Raw genomic sequence first — 22845 nt, forward strand, 5'->3', positions numbered from 1 at the left:
TGGTCCATGCAGGTTAATGTTGGTAAAACCAAAGTTATGGTTTTTCGCAGGGGAGGTCACTTGTCACGTTCAGAATGTTGGATTTTAAATGGACAGCCTATTGAGGTTGTTAGTTATTATAAGTATTTGGGTATTTTACTTTCATCAAGAAATTGTTGGGGAAGGCTGTGACAACGTTGGCTGATCAAGCTAGTAAAGCGTTATCAGTTCTGTACACTGCAAGTAAGAGAGTCGGTGGGCTGCCTTTTCATACACATTTTAAGTTATTTGATGCAACCGTTTTGCCTATTTTACTGTATGCCTCTGAGATATGGGGCTATCAATATTATGACAAACTTGAGCAAGTACAAAGAAGATGGTGCAGAGTATATTTGGGTCTTCCTTCATCCGCTCAAAACGAAGCTGTTATAGGTGAATGTGGTCGTGTTCCTGTTTTTGTATCAACTGTAAAGCGTTGTGTAAAATTTTGGTTAAGATTGATAGAATTACCTTCTGCTAGGTTGCCACGTCAAGCCTACGATATGCTTTTGAAACTAGATTCTTTGGGAAGACACACCTGGGTTACGTCAGTGAAACACGTTTTATTTACATATGGTTTTGGTTATGCTTGGTTTGCGCAACAAGTTGGTAATAAAAATAAATTTTTACAAGATTTCGAATTAAGAGTTAAAGATGTTTCTAAACAGAATTGGTGGGCAAATGTTGGTTGTAAACCCAAATGCGTAATTATGTCAATTATAAAAGTGCATTGGAACCAGAGAAGTATTTACATATTAGTCTTAGTTTCAAATTTCTTCAAGTATTAGCATGTTTTCGGTGTGGATGTCTGCCACTGAACATCGAAGAAGGTAGACGCACAGGTATTACTTCTACTGAAAGATATTGTAAAGTTTGTAATTCAAACAAAGTCGAGGATGAGTTCCACTTCCTATTAGAATGTCCCGCTTACAAAGACCTCCGTCTTATGTATATTCCAAATGAATACTCTACCCACCCGAACCAATGTAAATTTAACAACTTACTACAGTCTGCAAATGATGTAATTTTACGAAAACTCTGTATATTTCTTTATAAGGCATTTAATTTAAGAAAACAATGTCTCTCTGAATAAATTATTTTCTGTATTGTAGTGCGTACTTCATACCGCTTCAAAATTGTACAAGATTTTGAAATGTAACTCCTTGCAATGGGGCCGGAGGCCTATAAATGCAATAAATACACGAGAGTCATCTCTCGTTCATTCATTCATTCATTACCAAAGAAATAAAAGATAAGACGCTCAGCTAGACCGCCGCAGTCAATAGCCAGCACGCAACTTGTGTTTGACTCATATGACGTCACTGACCATAGAACCGGAAGTAAGGACGTTGGCGGGAATTTCAAATTGCGTTTTTGGGGCGGGTCTGACACCCAACTACAGTTTAGAGAAATGCGATTAATATTTCGCATCGCCTACAATTCAAAGCATGAATAGTTTATTAGGAGTACAGATGTTTACCAAGTTTAAGGTGAGATAAAATTCTAGCATTGACAAATAGATCATACTGATATTAATTAGAACGGTTTCGTAGAACAGCTGATATGAAAGAATGTTTGGAGATGGAGAATAATCCTTTGTTTTATGTGCCATAATATCTTCTACTGATACCTGGTAATATATCATGGATGTATATCCACATTAAAATGAGTGTAGAGACAATTTCAAAAAGACTGTCATCCAATATAAAAATACCTGCATTAAAAGATATAATCATGTACTTTTAAAAATGTATGTTTAAGTAATGTTTAATTTGCTTTTTTTAATATGCATGTGTATATTAGTAAGTGATGTGATTGTTTTCTTTCAAGTCAACACAGCATGTACTGACGACAAGTCGTGATGCATGAGAAAACTTGTATCGTCTCAAGTTTTAATGATACTATATGCCATTACAGCAATTATTACATATGTACCACAGTTTACTCGCATCGAAGCGCGCGCGTACTACCGGTATTTGCACTGCAGTGCAATACCAAAACATTATGCCATTCTCTTATGTAATGAGTATTTACCAATTTTGACCCGGAACTATTTATGTTTGTAAACACAAAAAATGTCGTCTACAAGATTTCGTTTCACTTTGGTTCGATGCTCGTTACAGTAAAATGCACGATATTACCGATTAAAAACTGCGACAAAGAAAATTGCATGTACTTATTATAGTGTGAGGATGATTTTTATTATCCGCAAGAGCAGTTTGTTTGTCAGCGAAGCCAAAACATTGACAACGGGCGACGTCCGTTTCTAGCTCAATGGTGGATACACGGTGGCCGCCGTACCACGGCGGCTATCATACATCGAAACACACGTAACTGCGGGCGCAGCGGAGCCAATTAAACAGTTAACATTTTCAGAGACGTTTTGCCAGACAGTAGTTTTCTCACCGGACATTCCCTGTTTACAATAGAATGTCACTTTTGCATGCAGTTTATTCTGTGCTTGTGTGTCCTACATGCTACTACTGATGACAGTGAGCGCTTGTGTGTGCCACGGTATCGCGGTAAACACTGAAATTTGATCGTTCGACAAGTTACATTTGCCGTATCTTACTCTTAAATTTCCCGTAAAAATCTTCAAACTGTTATTTGTATCGATCATTTAGAAGAATTTCGAGCTCAACATGTAAAAAAATCAAAAGCGTTCCATGTTCAAAGTTCTCTTCGTTTGGCTATCTATGGCATGTTGCTACGTTTGTGTACGTGTGAGCGATCGCAAGCAGAGTGCGAGCCCTTCGACGTTCCTCTTACGTCATCTTGATAAACAAGTAAACAATAGTTTAGCCAATCAAAATAGAGGGTGTGGCGGCGTTGACCGATGAAAAATGAAGCTGATTTAATGCCTCATTACAGTGATGTCAATGTTATATAACTCCGCAGGGTCGCCCTGAAGCTTTGACAGACAAGTAGTACGCACGACTAATCGTCGATTCTCTCGATAAATGATGCAAATAAAAGACAGAACATATGTAATAATAACAGAACCCCATGGCCTGTGAGTGCACGCGCGCCGTACTAGCGGTATTTGCACGAGTGCTGCGGTGTATTCGGCTGTCCTTTCACGAGCGACTGCCGCCGAATACACCGCAGCACTCGTGCAAATACCGCTAGTACGGCGCGCTTGCACTCACCGGCCATGGGGTTCTGTCATATTATTTATTGTCATATAAAGCCATTGACCATGATTAAAATCTAGTTTAGCTGCTGTTTTATGAATTTTAATTGAGATTGAGAACGACACTCATTAAGTTGCATTTAACAAGGTACTTATTGCATAGCACGATTCAGAACTAATTTCGTTTGGTCTTCAGGGTAGTATAATACTATTACTAATACTAATACAAAAACCACGATTTGACATCCACTTAAGAATTTTTCCAACTGACATAAAATTATGCACTGTATATTAATTTATTGAGCCAACTGATCTTTGTCATTTTGTAACTCATTTTTACTTACCAACAATGACAAATTGTGTTCCAACTAGTACTGATATTAATTGTTTCCTTTCCCTAACTGACAATTGTATGTTCTGATATGATTTTAATCAATGTTTCTCTGAAAATATTTCCAGTTTAATTAGTTTGCGCTTCATTTTTTAAAAATCTCAACGGATTTATGCAAACGTTGTTATTTTCGAGTATTTGTAGTATTCCCCACTTTTATCATTTCATGTTTTTTCAGAACTTCATATTTCCAATATGATACTAGTTCCTGATCAATGATGTTATTGGAAAGTTGGGTGTTTGTGACATTTTCCCCTGTGCAACTCTATCAATAAAATATATAAACGCTATGTTTAGACTACATGGCGCTGGATAGTTACAATATTTCATTGGAATAAGTGTCACGGTGTAGACGGCGCCGTATGACAATGACTGAGACTCAAGTGTTCCGCTGATGTAACCGTTTAAGTCACAAATGACGCAAAATAAGGATTAACTTACAGGTGTTTGGTTAAATACACGCTTATCAGGGCGCCTTCCCTCTTCTTATAAGGAACGAAACGGTTCCTCTCCAATATTGCAAAAAATAGTGACCTGAATCACGTCAACCTGTGATTTTTGGTTTAGTCTTTCTTTTTGTTTCAAATATTTCAATACTACAGGGACAGAATATCTATGATATTGTGACTGAGGCAATCAACTGAATGAGAAATGGAAGGAAATATAATATTTTATTTGCTTCCGTCCCGTTCCGCAGATATTTGTTTTCTAAATAAATTAGAACTCATGACATGATATTTAAGACCAGTAAATATTTGTACATCAATATAGGTTATTTAGTCGACATTAAAGGGCCTATGACATGATTTCCAAAATTTTTATTTTTTCCCTTTAAAAACTCAGCTAGGGGACCTGTCTATGGATTGCAAATTGTGTCACTTCGGAAAGATGTGCGCGAATGGCAAATGGCGCGACTCCTTTTTCATGCCTGGTGATCAGGGGACCTCTTCACACCCGAGCCAGGCAGCGGTATTTGCATATTGACCAAGAGGTAAAATTGACGTCATTTGTACTACGCTATTGTCACGAAAGTGTATTTAGCGGTCCTTGTATATAATAGACCACAAACAAGTCAGCTATATAAACAGTGCACACAGACGCCCGATAAACACTGGCAAGGAGGCCACGCCGGCGGTTCAGCTGCAGGGACTTCTCAAGTTGCTTCCAGCGAGGACAGTGTTGACCAGAATTCAGAAAGTGATTTCGACGGGAATTACCTTGAAGGCGCATAGGCAACTCCAGGCATTCGGGACGAGTGGTTCTAAATCAGAGTCAGATTCTGACTCTGAAGAACAAAGCGCGAGTGAACAAAGCAATGGAATGCTCGGGACAGATTTGAAAGTACGATGAGGCTAAGTTTCATTTCTTTGTATGAAATAAGACATTTATCAGTCTCAGTTTGAACTTTTCACGGTTGAATCTATTTTATAAAAAGCGGAGCAATCCCTTAGTATTTCTATTCAATACATTGAATGTTGCAGCTGCAGTTCAGTACACTCAGTGTGCAGTTTTCGGACGACCTCAGTTTTCGGACATTCAATCCCATGCTGTTCGTCGGACTCACTTCGCTCCGTAATGATAGCGTTTTACAAGTTGTGTGACCTCATATTAAGTGAAGTGATACTGCTGTCCCATTTTGGATAGTTTGTTTAGTAGAAGCTATTTCGGGCTATACAAATTTGGCGAAGTTAGCCAGACCATACGATAAAAGGTGCCGAAAGCAACACACGGAGACAGCCCATATGTCCGGTAGGTAAGCGCCAAACACGTCGAAATATGGTTATGTCGTCTATTAAACGTAACTAATTATCACGAAATATTTACATTATGTTTTGAACACATCGAAAATGAAAAGTGGGGTTTTGAAGTTTCAAATTACCAACATTTAGCCCCTGCTCACTTTCCAAATACGACGTCCGATTATTGCGATAACAGTCCGATTACTACGCACTCAGCACGGGGTCAAAAATTTTGCAACTTGACCCCTAAATACCACTTCCGTCGTGTTAACACTTTGACAATAAACACAAAAGGTATGGTAATAAGAATTCGTAGTGCTCGTCATTTATGAAACGGCTTTGGTTGGGCAAAATTCACTGCCCTTTCCGAAAACTATCACTCTGAGTGTAGCTGTGTTGGACGTCGACCTTTGACAGAACTATCATTTCCTTGGAGCACGAGACAAAAGGTGCAATCGACCCATGTTCCCGTGCATTTTCAGAGCAAACGAATCCTGCAAAAGTGATGCGTCAGGTCTATTTTGTACATGTTTTGATTAAGAAAAACAAAGAAAGCTTGTCGCCGCATTGTCGGGTCGCCATTTGAATCGCCGTCTTCACACGCATTCACCAGTTCACGATTGTGTAGAGACGGGAAGCTCCCTGGCGCGCAAATGTTCCAGGTGAAATTTCCCATACTTGACACGAAAGTATAGCACACCTAATCAGATAGCCTGACAAGTCATTATAATTTCAGTCATTTTAATTTACTCGATAGGCGAGTCGATCGGCCGTACGCGCGACATGTGACCGTTGGTAATCTCCTGAAAAGAACATGTAACTATAGCAAACTAAACACTAAGCTTACAATTTGCTCTCTCGTGCGTTGCGCGTTGGGTGTACGTTCTGAGCGAAAGAAGCCCTTGCCTCACACAGTTACGGACATGATATTGCGAAGGTGTGAAAGTCTGTTTGCTCGTATTGAGATAAGTCGTCGGCTCAACTTCGAAAAGCCGAAAAAAGTCGAACAAGTTGGGCGAGGGGTACACGCCCACCCGTAACCTTTACTTTCATTTTATCTTGACAAGGGGGTTGATACGCAATGCAAGACAGTGACGTAGGCTAACTTCAAGACCCAAAGAGTGATTATGCGTTTGGTTTTATGGGGATGTCAAAGGCCCTTTAAGCAACAATTTTATCAGGCGGGAACACTGTTTCCATCTTGAGAAGGTTAAGGAATATGAAACTTATTTGTTTTCAATATCGAATTTCCGACTTAGAGGAATTAAAGAAGAAAGAGGTTAAAGACGTCAAACATCGGATGTAACATGATGATGGTATTGAATGTACATCATCAGTTATGCCTATTATATAATTCCACAGGATGGATGGACTCCATTACACTGTTCAGCGCCTAGTGGAAAGTATGTCACCACGAAGTTGCTGTTGCAATATAATGCATCTTTTGAAGTACAAGATAGGGTAAGGACTATCCTTATCGTCATAATTTGCACAACTCGCGCATTTGTTAATAACTTTGACTTTAATCAAAACCATCGAAAGGTGTTCAAAAGAGTCAACTATTTTTTTTGATGAAGTGTACTATGATATCAAAATGTCCCCGATTGTTAAAGTTGAACATTTAAAATATAGAGTCATTTTATGTTTACCATGTTGCAACTAGTGAAAGTGTACGTATTTAATTTTAATTTTTGCAAAAATGCGCTGTATTTTATGTCATTACATTTTTAGACAAAAAGTTCCGCTTATCGACTCTTAACAGTAATTTGTACGACTCGCGCATTAATTGATAAGTTTGACGTTTATCACACCAAAAAAAGAGGGGTGATCTATAATGTCAACTACATCTTTTATTGATGAAAGGTATTAAAATATATTTAATTGGCAAAGGCACACACTAAAAACATATACACGCTTTCTATTAACCGTGTTCAGAGTACTGAAAGCGACTTTATTTCATTTTAATATGTGCAATAGTGCACTTCATTTTTTTGTCATTAGATTTTCAGACATGCTGTTCCGCTTTTTGCAGAAGGGTGCAATATTTGGCGCTGTGTTGATGCCTTGCACGTCTAAAAAAAGAAGCAAAATTCACTTTTAAATTTCAGATTTAATCAAACTTTCTCGCGCCTGTAACTTTCCATCGTATACTTGGCTATTTCCGAGCACATTCACATTTCCGTTATTTCTATGACCATATTTCTTGAATTTTTATCAAGGTAACGGTTTCTTTTTGTATAACTAAGTTTTGCTTTCCTTCAACTGCACAAACATCGAATTATCGCAAAAATTAGGTCATGCCGGTAAATCGCATCTTTTGTTTCCATTTTATTCAGGGTGGAGACACTCCTCTTGACTTTGCTGATGGCAGAAGAGTGAAATCATTATTAAAAGTAAGTTTATTTCGTTCAATTCAAGACGCCTTAAACGATTCTTCAATTTAACTAAATTTATCATGTCAGGGATTAATATTTGCTTCCATTTTGGCGATAGAAAGAACAAAGTAGAGTGTTATATTCGTCAGACGTTTTCAAGGAGCCAGGAGGATGAATTCGATACATACACACAACCTAGACTTTAAAACACGTTAGCAGTCACATTTACCTTCTCAATGCATTCTTACCGACTTCTCACATACGATATATCTGACAACATGTAAAATTGCATGTGAACTGCAGCTTTGCGAAACATTTTCCGTCACGGTTAACACACACCGCTATGGACGTTATTGTGACGGAAAAAGGAGTCCGGGTTGAGATTATATCAGTAGCGAGAACGTTGCGTAGAGTGGCTACTCGTTCCATACGCGTAACGTTCAGCACCGACTCGGCTTTCCTCGGCAGCAGTAACTGGCTGGCCGAGCAAGGTTCATATGTCCGTGTGCCATTGCGTTCACCTAACGATCTACCCAACAGCTGCAGCTGAAGTTTATTCCTTTAATTTACTCTGTTTTGATTTTATATGCCCATCCTTGATTAAGACGCTACGTGCCGACTCACACACCCGACTCACACAGTCGCATTGTCTATAGGATTTTGCTCTGATATCAGAATAGAACACAGAGACAAAAACTTGAAAATACGGAAATTTTACTTTGTGTTTGAAAAACCATGTAAAGCGAAAAAGTTAAAACAAACGAGAATGTTAATTTCGGCCTCGACTGTTATCGGTAGTGCAGTGTATGCTATGCGACGTCTATCGCGCGTGTGCCGTCAGGAGGTACTGTTGCTTTGTTAAGGATGTAAGATCGGAAAAAGTAAAAGTAATGTCATTTTTTTCAAATGGGGATTTTTGAATACCTACATATGTAAATAGTCCAAAACTGGGAAAAAAGATGGGGTCACCGCGCTTGTTTGTTTACAAAATGACATTAAAATTCACGGTTTTTAACAAAATCACTAAAAATCAATAAAACAGGTCATCATTTTCATATTTATATCATGATTGCATTTTCCAAGTTTACACTGTAAAAGAATAAAGAAATTATAAACCTAAGCTACTTTATAGATTTTATTTACATTAAAATTGAGTGAAAAAGTCATGATATTTATTTTTTAACCAAAATTGCAACAAATATGCCCCAAATTTTAGGAATGGGAGAGGGTAATTTATTAATTATTGATAGTTTCTACTAATGTCAATTTTCTCAAACTTTGCTAAATAATAGCTCTTTTTGTGAATTTTACAAAACCACATTTTGTTTAGTAGGTCACCGAGCTCGATATTTCACAATTTTGCAAAATCTAACTAGGGTTTACAGGTTCTGGCGATAAACCATGCTCTCCCGGGTTCGTCGCACGTGGGCGCTCTTCAAATGCTGCTGACCTGCAGTGGCTACCTGCAGTGGCCCTGTCGAGGCATGGTCATGATTCTAGCCTACCTGTAAACTTTAATGAGAGGGAAATGACACAACAAAGCAAAGACTTTTCGATTCTTCTACTTTTTAGGGTCTATATATTGATACAGCATACAAAACATCACGTAATATTTATTGCCGTGACGCTTATCGGTGGGGATTAGGTTGACTTCGCTGCAGGCTAAGTTGTCACACACTACGTGGAGCCAGGAGCCGAGGCCCAGAACTTGGCGTTTCCCAAATACAAGATGACAATCGTGAAGGCAAGCCCGCAACTGACACAAGTGTCAAGATTTTCGGCTAGTACACTCAAATCGACAATGCGACGGCCATTCTTTCATTCTCCGGTAGGTCTACAAACGACACTATCAACGGCATTATAACCACGACCTCCTCGTGTATAGCGAATAACACGTCACACTTCTGATTTACTCTGTACAGGCTACGGTCATGTTGCATTTTTTCATCTCTTTGCTGAATTCTCGTACCTTCCAGCGTGTTTTGAGGGCACGCTGAACATTTTCTCGGCGCGATTTTCCTTTACCTGCAGGCGACATTTTGTACAACGCAAAAACGTTCGGAACGTCACTATGCGCGCGTGGTTACTATGGGATGTCTGTTTTGAAAATCAAGTCTATGGCCAAGCGACCGTGAAAATCGCTCTCTTAAAAGGTGTAGGTGAAAAGTTGCCGGTTTCACGTAAAAACGACTGCCAAACGACAAGAGAACGTTTGACATCATCGGAACAAGATAAATATTTGCTGTAACTGTTTCCAACTCATTAGGGTTGTGCAATGGTTAATAGTATTAGAATCTGAAGATTGATTTGAAGTTTGATTTTGGGGAAATTGATATAAAGGAACGAATTAATTTTGAACTTATGCGACAACCTTAGACGGTCCCTTACAGCGATTGTCATTTGAGTTTGGAGTTTCAGTCACACACGGATTTGCAAAAACGACTGTGAAGTATAAGTCGTTTTACTCTTAGACGCAACGTCAAAGTATGTGTCGATTGATGCACGTTATCTAATTATACAAAATAAATACACTGAAGCAGAGCTTATACCTCTCGAAAAGTGATTTTTTCCAAATTAAGGCATTTGATTGGCTCGAAATTTTGCAGTCTCGACTAGCCCATGCATATGTCTCTGCGTGTCTCTGAGCAAGTCTTAGACAATTTAGTAATTTTTTCTAACCGATAACGTAGTAAAAATTTACCGATAACGTAGTAATTTCTCCTAACCGATAACGTATCAACAAATTTACCGATAACGTATCAATGAACAATAACTGATTAAACCGACTGACAATATAGAGTAGTCAACCAATACCACTTCAAAACGACCAATAATGTATCGATAGATAAATCAATCACTCAATCGATAGATCGACCGATCTATCTATCGATGTTTGATAGATGGTCGGTCGATCGATCGATCAATCGATCGATAGATAAATTGATTGACAGATCGATCGATAGAACGAAGGATCTATCGATTCGATAGAAAGATATATCAATTAATCGATAGATCGATCGATCAATTCGATTAAATGGTCAATAGATAGGTGAATAGATAGATCTATAGATCGATTTGTCATCACATTGTCTCTTACTAAATTTATTTTTCTTCTATTATTTTTTTCCGTTCAGCGTAAATTGTTATAAATATATTTGTTTCTCATCATAGACATTGCAAAACTGATGTGGTGACGAGGTTTTTTTCTTCTCATTTCTTTTACTCTTCAACCAACAAGAATGCGCGAAAAACATGAAAACGACATAGCAATGCACGCAGAGATAAATGTACAGTAGTGTTGTTTAGTATTTTTTATAGCAACAGTTCTGCGGTTTGACTTTTAGTGCAGCAATGCACAGTTTAGACAGTTTAATATAACAGTGACATATGTGTACTGTTCTGAATGGAATGTTAGTGTCAGTTATTTTGTTTACAGTTCTGTTTTATACATATTCCTCATGAGCAGAAAAAGGTTGACGTGGCGGGTCTCAATTGAAACAAACTATTTTTCTTGGCCTAAGCGTTTTTTTTCTATTAGCACTATACAGTGTATGACTACTCAATAATTTTCAGATGTCTTCGTAATAAGATGTGAATCGACGTGAATCACAACAGAAAGGATGAAGAGAAAAGAAAAAGCAATACGTTGTCTACAAAATCTGTTGACTAGGCTTGCTTACAGGAGTAATTTGCAAAATTAATGAATAGTGATTGTTGGGAATTCAATTGAGCAATGAGTCCAGATTTACCTGTAATTCAGTTCCAGAATGAGAGTTACTTGGTTGTGTACCGGTGCTTTACTGTCTGTTCTGTTTTGTGTCTATGTTTATTACTAGTGTATTACGAATTTTTACCAAGTGTTATCAGATTACTGATGGGTATGATTACGATTATTTTGTAAAGGCTTATTGTCATTTTGATATACTGACGTTGTAAGTAACGAAATTTTAAAATCGGTCATATTGAAAACTTTTTCCAAGTCATCCCAACTTAGAAAGTGTGTCAATAAAGACACTCTCATATGTATTGTATATTTAATTCATTCTGCAGGAATACTTTTAAATTGGTTCACATTTCCAAAATTGATGAAATTCGATTCGTGATGTCTGAGTAATATCACGAAAACAGTATACTTCAATTTGATACGTTATCGGTAAATTTATTGTTACGTTATCGGTTAGGAAAAACTACTACATTATCGGTAAATTTTTACTACGTTATCGGTTAGAAAAAATTACTACGTTATCGGTTCGTTACTATGTTATCGGTTGATTTACTACGTTATCGGTGAATTTTTACTACGTTATCGGGTTTGATACGTTATCGGTTAGTTACTACGTTATCGGTTGTAACAAACCCTGCCACGCAGAGCTTAATTACTCATTTTTATCACCTTGGAGCAATCTATTGAAAGAATGCACATTGCCAAGGGAAGAACGTAAGTCCGTGGAAAGGCAATAAGTAGTAATAGTGATCTCCAGCAATTTATAGTTCACGAAATACAAAGACATTGGTGGTGATAAATGTATTGTTCTCGTAGTTCATACATACAAGGGGCTAAGAGAGAACTTTATATTGTCAGCATCGACAGTAGAGAACGTTTGGGTATGATTTGGAGTTGAGTATCTCACTCTGAGAAAATATAGCTGCATTGCAGTCATTGACAATGAGTATTAATGGAATGATGTCGATCGACGTTGTATAATACGAGGCCATCAAAATGCTACTACAATAATTGTATCCGGTTTAGAACTACGAGTAGGGCGAGTGTCAAGATTGGTCCACGTCACCTCCCGGCGTAGCCAAAGCCGGGCTTTCTCGCCATACTCGTAGGGCTACCCACGGGCCGTGCGCCGGCTTTTTCTGCCGCGTTGACTTTGCAGCACCTGCACCGGCCGGCGGCCACAGCCAGTAGGAGAGAAAAAAGCCAGCGCACGGCCCAGGGGCTACAATTATTACTACTTTCAAAACTGAGGAGACGTCGGTCCCAACTTATAGCGAATTAGAAACTCGCTTTGAGCTACGTATCTGGGCTCAATACACATATAATAGTTGTCATTCCAATAAAGACTAGCTCCAATTCTGCATTTATTTATCGATATTCCCAATAAAATAACTCATCAGTACAAATAACGGCGCTTGTTGTTACAATGGTCGAACCTTGCGGTGTGGTTGACCATTGTGAGGTAGTATGCTCTGTCAGCTTTCTTCCATGGGATGACCGGGCTGCAAAGTTTCCAGCCAATCAAACGCCTGAATGTGGGAAATATACTGTAACTGTTACTTGTTCGAGAGCTAAAACCTCCGCTATAGTGTTTTTAAACATTCCGCGCGATAAGAGAATGTGCGGCAATCCACACATCCTTCGATGTTATGTGTTAATGTTAGATGAAAACTTGTAGTTCTCAGTCAAGAAATCCGTTTGTGCCAAATCCTAGAACTCAAAACTCAAAAGACAAGCGCTGTAAGCTCCTGAAATCAGATATTAGTATCATACGATTGAATAGTTAATGTTATTTTTCGAAAGTTCCCTTTCATCATCTGGTGAAATACTTTTTCGTCTTCATGCATATTTTATGGTACAGTACGAGACAACATAGAATCACGGCACTTCTTGCTAATCGATGACCTTTGAACACCCAAAATCTATAACGTAAAATTACAAATTGTATAAACGCAAGTTGTTAGGAATAGCGACACATTGTACTCAATGATAATTAGAATTTTCACCAGATATTCGCCATTATCGTAACCTGATATTTGTTACTGTACCGTTTCAATTTTTACACGTCTTAATTTCTTTGTTTTGTTATGCAATAAATGTGACTGACATCATCGGTAAACATACAACACCAAAAATAATCTGCACAAATAGAATTATGAGAAAAGACAGTCCACAGCTCGCACAAGCAGTGTGCACAGTCCGTGTTAGGAAACGAAAAAGTCTCCGGATGTAGTCGCTAATGGCATTTGTATACTAGATGTTTTGTACTATCGTTTGTATCATTAAAATATATTACACATTTGTGTGTCAACATCAGAACATGTAATATATTTTCAAGCTGATTATATTTGAGTAACATTGGCTTAAGAGTATCATTGGTTTCCCATTGAGAGTATCGGAAATAGTCTGACTACTTACCTGTCCCATGTTACATGACTTGTGAAAATTCCGACATCACCTGCACTGATTTGGTTCAGTATACTAAACATTCATTAGGCAGGATGTTTTTAACACTGGCGCGATTCCATGTCACCCAAAGCAGTAATTAGACTTTGCCTAGAGCTAATTGTATTTTAAATTTATGAAAACGTGTTTGATGTTGTTATAGAGGAGGGGACACCGACATTGAACGTAGCGAATTGCTCTGCAGGTGTTTCATTAAGTGATCCTACAAAGAAATTTATATTAATGGTATTATACAAGTTTCCGTTGAACGAAAAGTAAGTACAAAGCATAACTTTTTTGTACTTTCATTCCAGGAGCATTTACAAAATCATTTAAAGTTTGCTATTTGCATATCATTAATATGTACATCCTCTGAAAGTTTTCACTCTTCTTACAACAGTCACTTTCCTTTTTCAGGCCGCAAAGAAAAAGGCAGAGTTCAGTGTACTGATGCAAGAGCCAGGGATTACACGAAACAGTAGCAGGCTAAGTGTGTGCGGATATGGTGGTGTTGGCAAAACCACACTTGTGAAGGCTTTACAAAGGGTAAGGAGAGAGAGAGAGAGAGAGAGAGAGAGACAGAGAGAGAGAGAGAGAGAGAGAGAGAGAGAGAGATGTAATTTGGAATATTACCAATTTGTTAGTTTGCAAGTAAAGTGCCTTAGTTATAACACAATAAAAGTTGTCCACCTAGAAACAGATTTCTCAGAAACACCGCCGTCATTTGCAAACCGTTTGAAAACGTTGGTAAAGGGATATTTTTTAATTTTTAAAATGATGATGCCGAATCGTTTTGATTGTATTTGCACAAAGATATATTTATTGAATGATGCTAGATTCTCAGTGACGAATATTACGACAACAATTCCATATATTATATACTTGGTTGTGCTGTTGCTTGTAATCACAAAAGTTTTAGTTTGTACACTTTGATGAAATAAGAAAATGACAAGAACAGTACTTTTTCTGTTGTTCGTATAAGAGTTCGCATAAAATGTGAATCCTTTTAAACCTCAAATGTAAATCGACACTTTAATTATAGACATGTTTACAGTTTGCCCATCATTCCCTTTCTTTCTTGTAAAACTCACCAGGGCTTTTTGGAAGCATACTTTACTCGTCGATCGGAAGAGAAAGCACCTTCTGAAGACGAGGCCACGCATATTCCAACGCCTGGTATTGACGTCAACATGGTCAATATACCAAAAGCTGGTAACTATATTGTCTGGGACTTCGCTGGACAACCGGAATACTACGTGACCCATAATATGTTCTTGAGGGCGAACGACACGGTGTTTATAAATGTTTTCAAAGTCATGGATGTTATTGATGGGTTTGATGGAACACTTACGGAGAAGGCAAGTTAATGAAGTCTACGATCTTAATATTACAATGCTGAATTTGAGATCAACATATCCGTAAATTGATATTTCTGCATTCATGGTGTACTAATACACAGGGTTCGAACTTACAACATACGGTATCCAGTCAACTAAGAAGGAGGCAATAGACATAGCTGCTCTGCCAAATCCTCACTCACAAAACAGAGTGGTTCTATAACCGGGTATACAGTTATTACAATTTTTCCGACTGTGACACCCCAACAAGTTGTAAAATTCATAAGCACTCTTGCTCATACACCAACTATCACAATCACACACAAACTTTACCGAAGCAATGATTAAAAATCTTTACTGGGCGAAAGACAATTCTGCCCTTCATATCTTCAGCTACGTCGAAGAATATTTAACTACATTATTGTACCTAATGACTCTTCGTATCTTCAAATGATTAGATGCTGACATGGCCGAGATTCATCAAGTCTAGAAGATCTGATGACCAAAGTAGCGACAACAAACCGACGGTAATTTTAGTGGCAAGTGGTGCTGATCATGTGACAGAGTCTCGACGTCATCGTGGTGAGTAAAATACATAGTGTAACGTATATTTTTATACGCAGATTCTATTGGTATTGAAGGACTGTTGCAAGAAACATGTCGACTTTGTTACAATTGAACAGTCAACTGCTGATATAACACTCAGCACGTTGTTAGTTCCTGTTCAGATGCTTAGAAAAATAAATAAGATATGGTGACCAAACCACGTACATGCCTATTCAGATATAGATATGTTATGCTTGTACTTTTCCTGTGTCACAAAAAGTGTACCTAGTCACACACCAGTCAGCGAAAACAGAAGCATTTCAATGTGGAAGTTGATCGCGGTGCCTGACCAAATTTTTTGTAGTCTTCGTTAAAATACAGACACATTTTTACAATTTAAATGACATTATTGTTCATAAGGTGAACTGCAGAAAGAATCTGTTTACGTTATCTTTCAGTTAATTTACTCATAGCTGTTGAAGTCCGATACGATACCTACTTGGTACCAATATTCTACATTGTGTTCTCACATGTATGCCTAGACAAATGAAATAACGATGCATGTAATTACTTTGACTTGAAGCAATCAAGATCGTAGAAGACATACGGACAGAGATTCAGAACATGTTTGGGGAATACTTGAACATAGTGGATGAAACATATCTGCTCAATTGTCATGATTCCCGACATAAGGATATCACCAGACTTAGAAAAAGTCTGACAAATGCCAAGGTACGTTTTGAACACATTCAAGCGAATTAGTGATCATTAGTTGCAAGCAAATCAAAAGGGCAATCAAATTTGGTCACTTCGAAGAATATTTAAAAATATTGATGTAAATAATTGTTATTTGGAACGCCACATCGTTTAGCTTTACCATAACAGTTTTTTCAAGCCGTTGCCTACATTCGAAAATCATTTATAACCTTTTTCATTTAAAAGCTCTTCCCTGTCTCTGAGGGTTAACTCACTTCGATTCGTCCCTAGGCTTTTTAAATGTGAATCGTTCATACTGCAGAACTATAGTATATTCGATTTCGAAGGCAAAAATTGTATTGGGGTAAAATACACTCTTATTAAAATTTCCATCCGAAAATATCTATTTCAGCACTTAACCGAATCTTCTGGAGTAAGGCAATTGTGTCTTCCGTTCTACACGTATATTATGTAATTATAAATTACAGACTTGTTTGGCTGTTGAATTATAATCATAAAAAATCAATAAATTTCGCCCAGAAGACAACCAGTTAAAAATTAACCTATCATAAGGAACGTATTGAGTCTCCATTGCCATTATGTTTTCAGCGAGAAGAGAAAATACCTAAACTCTGTGCGAAGATTGCAGACAGTAAGAACAAATGGCAAATCAACGAGAAGTTTCCAATATTGTATTGGCATGCCTATATGGAACAAGTGAAGAAAATATATCCATTGGTGGAGGAAGATTTCCTCAAAACGGCTACATCTTATCTTGACAACATCGGAGAGGTATACAGATTTCTTAAAAATTCGCATAACTTTCATTCATTTCTCCATGATCACAAAGTCGCGATTTTTGTGACGACATAAGCTCCTATGCCCTACTATATATGAAGTAAATCTGACAAAAGAAAATTGATATTATTCTTGTTATGAATCTTCTTTGATAATATATTTCACTCTCTACTCTGCCGAACAACCACGCCTACGGACCACCCGGACAACTGGTATTTATCTATCCTGTCTAATAACATTACTTTTTAAAAACTGGCAAAATATAAACTTGGCTTTTCTCTTGTTTAAATAGTCAAGCTAGAATTTTTTTTGTGTGAAGCAAACAACTGTGGTTCACTTTGACATTAAAATATGTTTCTTGTCTTGATATTGGATAATTCGTAGGGTATTTAGCAGCAATATTTTCATAATTCAAAATCACCTGTATGTGTTATGTGTACATTCAAAACTGATCGTTGAGTATCATGATAATCTTTAAGTAGTAATGGTAAGCCTTACTTCAATAAAGTCTCAAAATTACCATTTATTTACTTAATTTAAGAACATTTATTTGCAGCTTCTCTTTATCAAAAATCCAAACGGCGATGACATCATAGTCCTCAATATCCAGTGGCTGTGCTCCAGAGTTTTTGGACCAATGCTAGCCACTGACATTTTCCTTCAATACAACAAGAAATTACGGATGAATAAGAGATTCTACAGTCGAAGTGACATCGACGAAGTCTTCAGTGAATTTGCCGATACTGAATTACTTCTAAACCTGTTGAAGATTTTCGAGCTCGTCTTTGAAGCTGACAACAGCCCTTCAGTACCTGGTAGCGACGTGCAGTTTATCGCGCCCGCGTTGTTGGTTGAAAACATGCCAGAATCACAGTGGAGAAAGGATTCATCCAAACAAATCTATTTCGGTCGCAGAATCCAATGTCGAGATGAAACAGATAGCTTCTCACCTGGATTGTTTCCACGACTACAGGCAAGACTTTACAATCATTTCCGTGACCTAGGTCAGACTCCCAGTGGAATATGGAAGAATGGTATCAAAGTTTGCCATGTGGTTGAATGTTTGGTGTACATGACCAGGGGTTGGAGGGCCATTCACATCTGCGTCAGGGCAAAATACGAAGAAAAGATCGGAGACTGCCACAACCTAATGGAAAAGGTGTTTGAATACGTAGAAGATGTCTTAGAAATCTGTTGTCCTGGTAGTGATATCGAGAGTCGTGTTCTTAGCGCTCATTCGTTAAGGAGTGACATAGACCCGGACAAAGCTAAACACTACTCAATTCAGAAGATTGTGGAAGCGGAGAGAAAAGGTGTCAACGTCTATGACGAGGAAGGTGGCGACGAAGATGCAACTACTGATTTGCTTTGCGCCGGATATGATACCACACTACTCCGTGCTCTGGAATACGAATGTGATGTCAAGTGGATAAATCATGAAACACTGGAAAAATTCTCTATGATAATGGATATAAAGAGAGATAGGGCAGGTGACTATGGAATCATGGCAGATCTAATGGGTATACCACCAATCAAAGTCCGAGGTTGGGAAGTAAATCTTTGTCGATGTCAATTACAAAGCATATATTATCAGAATGGTCCAAACGATGGGAAGAGCGAAAGAAACGTGGAGGATCACCAACTGATGGCGCCATAATGTATGAGAGTACCTTCAGCAATTTGATGAAAATTCTGAATGATGAAAGCTGCCGCGTAGAGCAAGCTAGAAAAGAGATAGTCGACATGTTTCAGCGGCTTGGAGTTTCAAAAGGGGGCCACAGCGTTACAGAGAGATCCTATCGTGATTAAATAAAAGGACATATAAGACAGGGTTAAACGCGCCCATCTTCAACACGATTTATCAGCAACAAAAGCCATTAAAGTTAATTAATTCAAACAGCACGATCATCGATTGGCCTGCATCAACACAATGACACAGAGAGACAAACATTCGTTCCTTTTCATCACATTTGTGAATCCCACTTATTACGATAACTGTGACTCTATGTGACTCTACTGAAACCTAAAACCTAAACGAATTATACTTATCAGACATAGTGGTAAAATCAAATAATAGTATTTTATAGTATGTCGTTCTATAAACAAAAGGAATTTCTCGCAATATGAAGAAAATCACTTTTAATCATTCGTTTTCGACGTTGATCCTAAGAACTGAAAACAGTTCACATTCAAATAATGTGTTGTTGCATTTGTGTGTCGTACAAAGATTTTACTGAGATGTTTCAGTTGTAACCTTATTGCTTGGGCTGTTTGAAGTATATTAGATTGGTGTTTTGTTAAATTCTACTTCTATCTTCAGTTTGGAAAGTTTGTAACCTAACGTTTCTGAGGCTTTTAAAAGTTTTTTATAGCAGTGTTCTGTTCAATAACATTTTAGTATGAACAATTTGTCATATTAACATGACAAACATCAATATGACCAATATTTTATTGGTTGTAGACTGTGTTTAGTCTCCGTACTCCAATCAAAAATGAATATTCTGAAATTGTATTTGCAATGATCGATTATTTGCTAAGTTGCTTGGAAAAATCATTGAGGACTTCCATGCCGAAACATTGTCTGAAAAATATCAATGCCAACCTTGGTCTCCTAAGCGTAATATCACAATTCTGAATTATTTTTTATAGTTATAGTTTTTACGATGTTCAAGGTCGATAGAAGTTATTATGTTAGGGTTAAAAACAAGTGCCTAAGTTACCGGTGCGAAATAAAGGCCTTCTCAAACAATCACTGCAGCCTTTCTGAAGGCTTACTCAATAACGTCAAGCGGGAGGTTTTTTCCTACATTCGTTTCCAATTATTGTTAGATCTGCAAGTAAATAGTATTCTATGTGAATAGTTATGTATGTGTGTACGCAAAACTAAAGTTTAAACGTGTGTTGTATCATGATATAAGATACTTATGTTCAGCAATGTGTGTATAAAGTTAACCTGTTATCGGTCAATCAGCGTCATTGTTGCCACTGGTGCAAGCCCATAAATTTTCCTGTTTATATCAGAGACAAATATATTATTATTTGATAGTTTTCGAGATTTCTTACAAACAATATTTTTCACATTTTACACGGGACAGACATTTAAGATCTAGTATTGTTCAAAATCGTCTGCCACGTAGAATCAAGTTGAAACAAGTTAATGTATGTATCAGCACAGACAATGTTTAGATATGAATGTAAAGAAGATAGCAAAGGCAATGGAATTCGAATTAAATAAAAATATATTAAAATAAAAAAAGTTCCTGGCATCGCATTTAAACTTACTCCTTTATGTTACAGCTGCTTGATGAAGATTGGCTGTTGCATTAATATGATTCCTATGCATACGGAGTTAATTCGATTCCCAGTCGAAGAACGAATTCGTTTTTTTTGTAAGAAGACGCTAAAACATTTTTTCCGTCAATGCTACCGATGATTTGCATCTTATTTTATCTGCATTTTTCATTTTATCATTTATAGTGAGACTTTTTAAATACCTCCTTTGCTGTGTTTAGGTTAATTTCTTATTCAGCTTGCTTATTTTTCCCATTGATGTTAATTACGCCTTTTCACCGAATTAATTTGTTTTATTTTAGATATTTTTATTTTTACCTTTAAGTGTTGTGTTCACACCGCTGTGACAAGCTGTGAAGTGGTCTTTAAACAATAAGTTATTGTTAGTATTTTTATTGTAGTTCTTGCGTTAAAACACAAACACTGCAAACGTTAATACGAAATTTATGTCGCATCAGAGCCTCACGTATTTGCACTCATCAAAGGTAGCATAATGGTTTATTGGTACAGTTCTCTAGTAGCATAGTACACCCTTCGAAGAATCTACCTGGATGTTAGTGACCTCTAACTTAACCCCTGTGCTTGAGAGGTCAGACCTAAGCTTTGTGGTGTTTTAAAAGTGTTTGAACCGAGTTTTCGATTAACATTAGGGTTATTGACCACCTAGTATATGACATTAAACTGGTCCAATAATTATTTCCATTCAAGGTAATATATTACAAGGTCCATGGGACAATTGACCACCTAGTATATGCTACTTAAAGCAGGCTATTCAATGATATAAAAACTCAGTTACATTGACAATGCTTCTGTGAGGCCTACCTTTCTAAATTTCCTGGTCGTTTGTCAATTATGGCATTAATGCAATACAAATAATGTTTATTTCTTTTTACATGTTCAATGTGATTGTAACCCGCCTGTACTGGTGGTTTATCACAGAGTCCTCTCTCTAGCAAGCATCTTTCAGAGTAAGGCCAATATTGTGACACCAAGGGATAGAGAACGTAGTATATAGTTGCCTTTAGTGTCAAGGCAATATCAAATATTGTAACAACATGATTACCTATGTCAGTAGGTACACAGGCAAAAATCGCAGTATTATTTACTTGTGTGTTATGTATTGATTTGTAAGCTTGAAAATTAGGCCGGTGGCCTGTAGTACTTATCGAATAAATACTACACGACAACAGTATTGACAGATATGTGAGTCACAGAGTGTCACAACATAACGTTCCCTTGCTGCAGTGTAGGACCGCCCATAGTTTGATGAGCCATGTGACGCAATATCGGGAATATCATAACACTTCTTTGTATTCGCATACAACTTCTCACAAGTCACTTTATTCACCAAACGACAACATGCCTTTAATGTTTACCACTTGCACAGAGATAGTCCATAATTCTTTAATTTCCAGTGTGCAAAGTAGCAAGATCAAGCACAAGAGTTTCATTCGCAGACATTTTCATCTTTTGTCTCCTTACAACATATATAGACGACAATATAAATGCAATACGATATCTGATTGAAAACTAGCAGGCTCTTGACCTGTAATTGGTTCCCTCGGGCCACCAGAGCAGCGTCAAGCTAAATTTTCCTATTTAAAAACAGTTGGCGGAACAATTCATCTTGACAAGTGTTCAACCAATGTCATCTTGAGTACTGAATCCGACTTTTTTCGTCTGGCCGAGTCCCTTGAAATTTTGAGTCGGTGATAAAAATAGCACTCTCTGGTGGTTTTTGGAGAGATTCGTGACATAATTTTCATGTACCTTATGAGGCTGTGTATCGCCACAGAATGGTGTAGCCATCTTTCACAACAGTGCGCATTAGATTCAAGTAGAAATGACTTTTGCAAAGCTGTTCCAAATCTCAGCTTAAGCCAACAGGCAATCAATGGAGGTAGCAAGTCGTAAAGCTTTGCGCTATCTCTCACTTAAACTGTCTTCGTAAAGTGGATTACTGGATTTACACAAACACCACAAAATTGTTTGTATAAACCTGTATAGAGGACAGTATTAACGTTCAGTCAGTAAAAGGCCAGGGGGTTGATCCCCGGGATAAAGTTTGTTCTTGTTTGTACGATGATTATTGACATTAGTCAAAATGCTTTACATACAACAATACATACACATATACTGATTCTGTACATGTGTCAAACACGTTAAGTATACACGTATGTATACCAATGAAATGCAAAACTACAATGTACACTTGGTGTGCTCTGCATTACGCATACTCATGATCTGCATAGATATACACTACGCATATCAACGTATTTGGAATATTCCATATACAAATATATACGTTATGTATGCAATTAGTATTGTGTTCGATATACGTCGATATAAGTA

At 37.5% G+C, this 22845-nt stretch overlaps 1 protein-coding gene across 1 annotated transcript in view; it reads left to right on the forward strand.

Moving 5' to 3' along the window:
• LOC139129163 (death-associated protein kinase 1-like) overlaps positions 1-20431 on the forward strand; it is a 153551-nt gene extending 133120 nt beyond the window's left edge. Inside the window, exons 5-12 of the mRNA XM_070694809.1 lie at positions 6644-6742; positions 7618-7674; positions 14243-14371; positions 14920-15183; positions 15621-15744; positions 16292-16440; positions 17014-17196; positions 17759-20431. Coding sequence (XP_070550910.1) covers positions 6644-6742; positions 7618-7674; positions 14243-14371; positions 14920-15183; positions 15621-15744; positions 16292-16440; positions 17014-17196; positions 17759-18859 — 2106 coding nt within the window. The 3' untranslated portion in view covers positions 18860-20431. The remainder of the gene's footprint in view (positions 1-6643; positions 6743-7617; positions 7675-14242; positions 14372-14919; positions 15184-15620; positions 15745-16291; positions 16441-17013; positions 17197-17758) is intronic.
• Positions 20432-22845: the final 2414 nt, after the last annotated feature.

This window comes from Ptychodera flava, unplaced genomic scaffold (assembly GCF_041260155.1).
Source record: "Ptychodera flava strain L36383 unplaced genomic scaffold, AS_Pfla_20210202 Scaffold_96__1_contigs__length_367262_pilon, whole genome shotgun sequence".
Classification (NCBI taxonomy): Eukaryota; Metazoa; Hemichordata; class Enteropneusta; family Ptychoderidae; genus Ptychodera; species Ptychodera flava.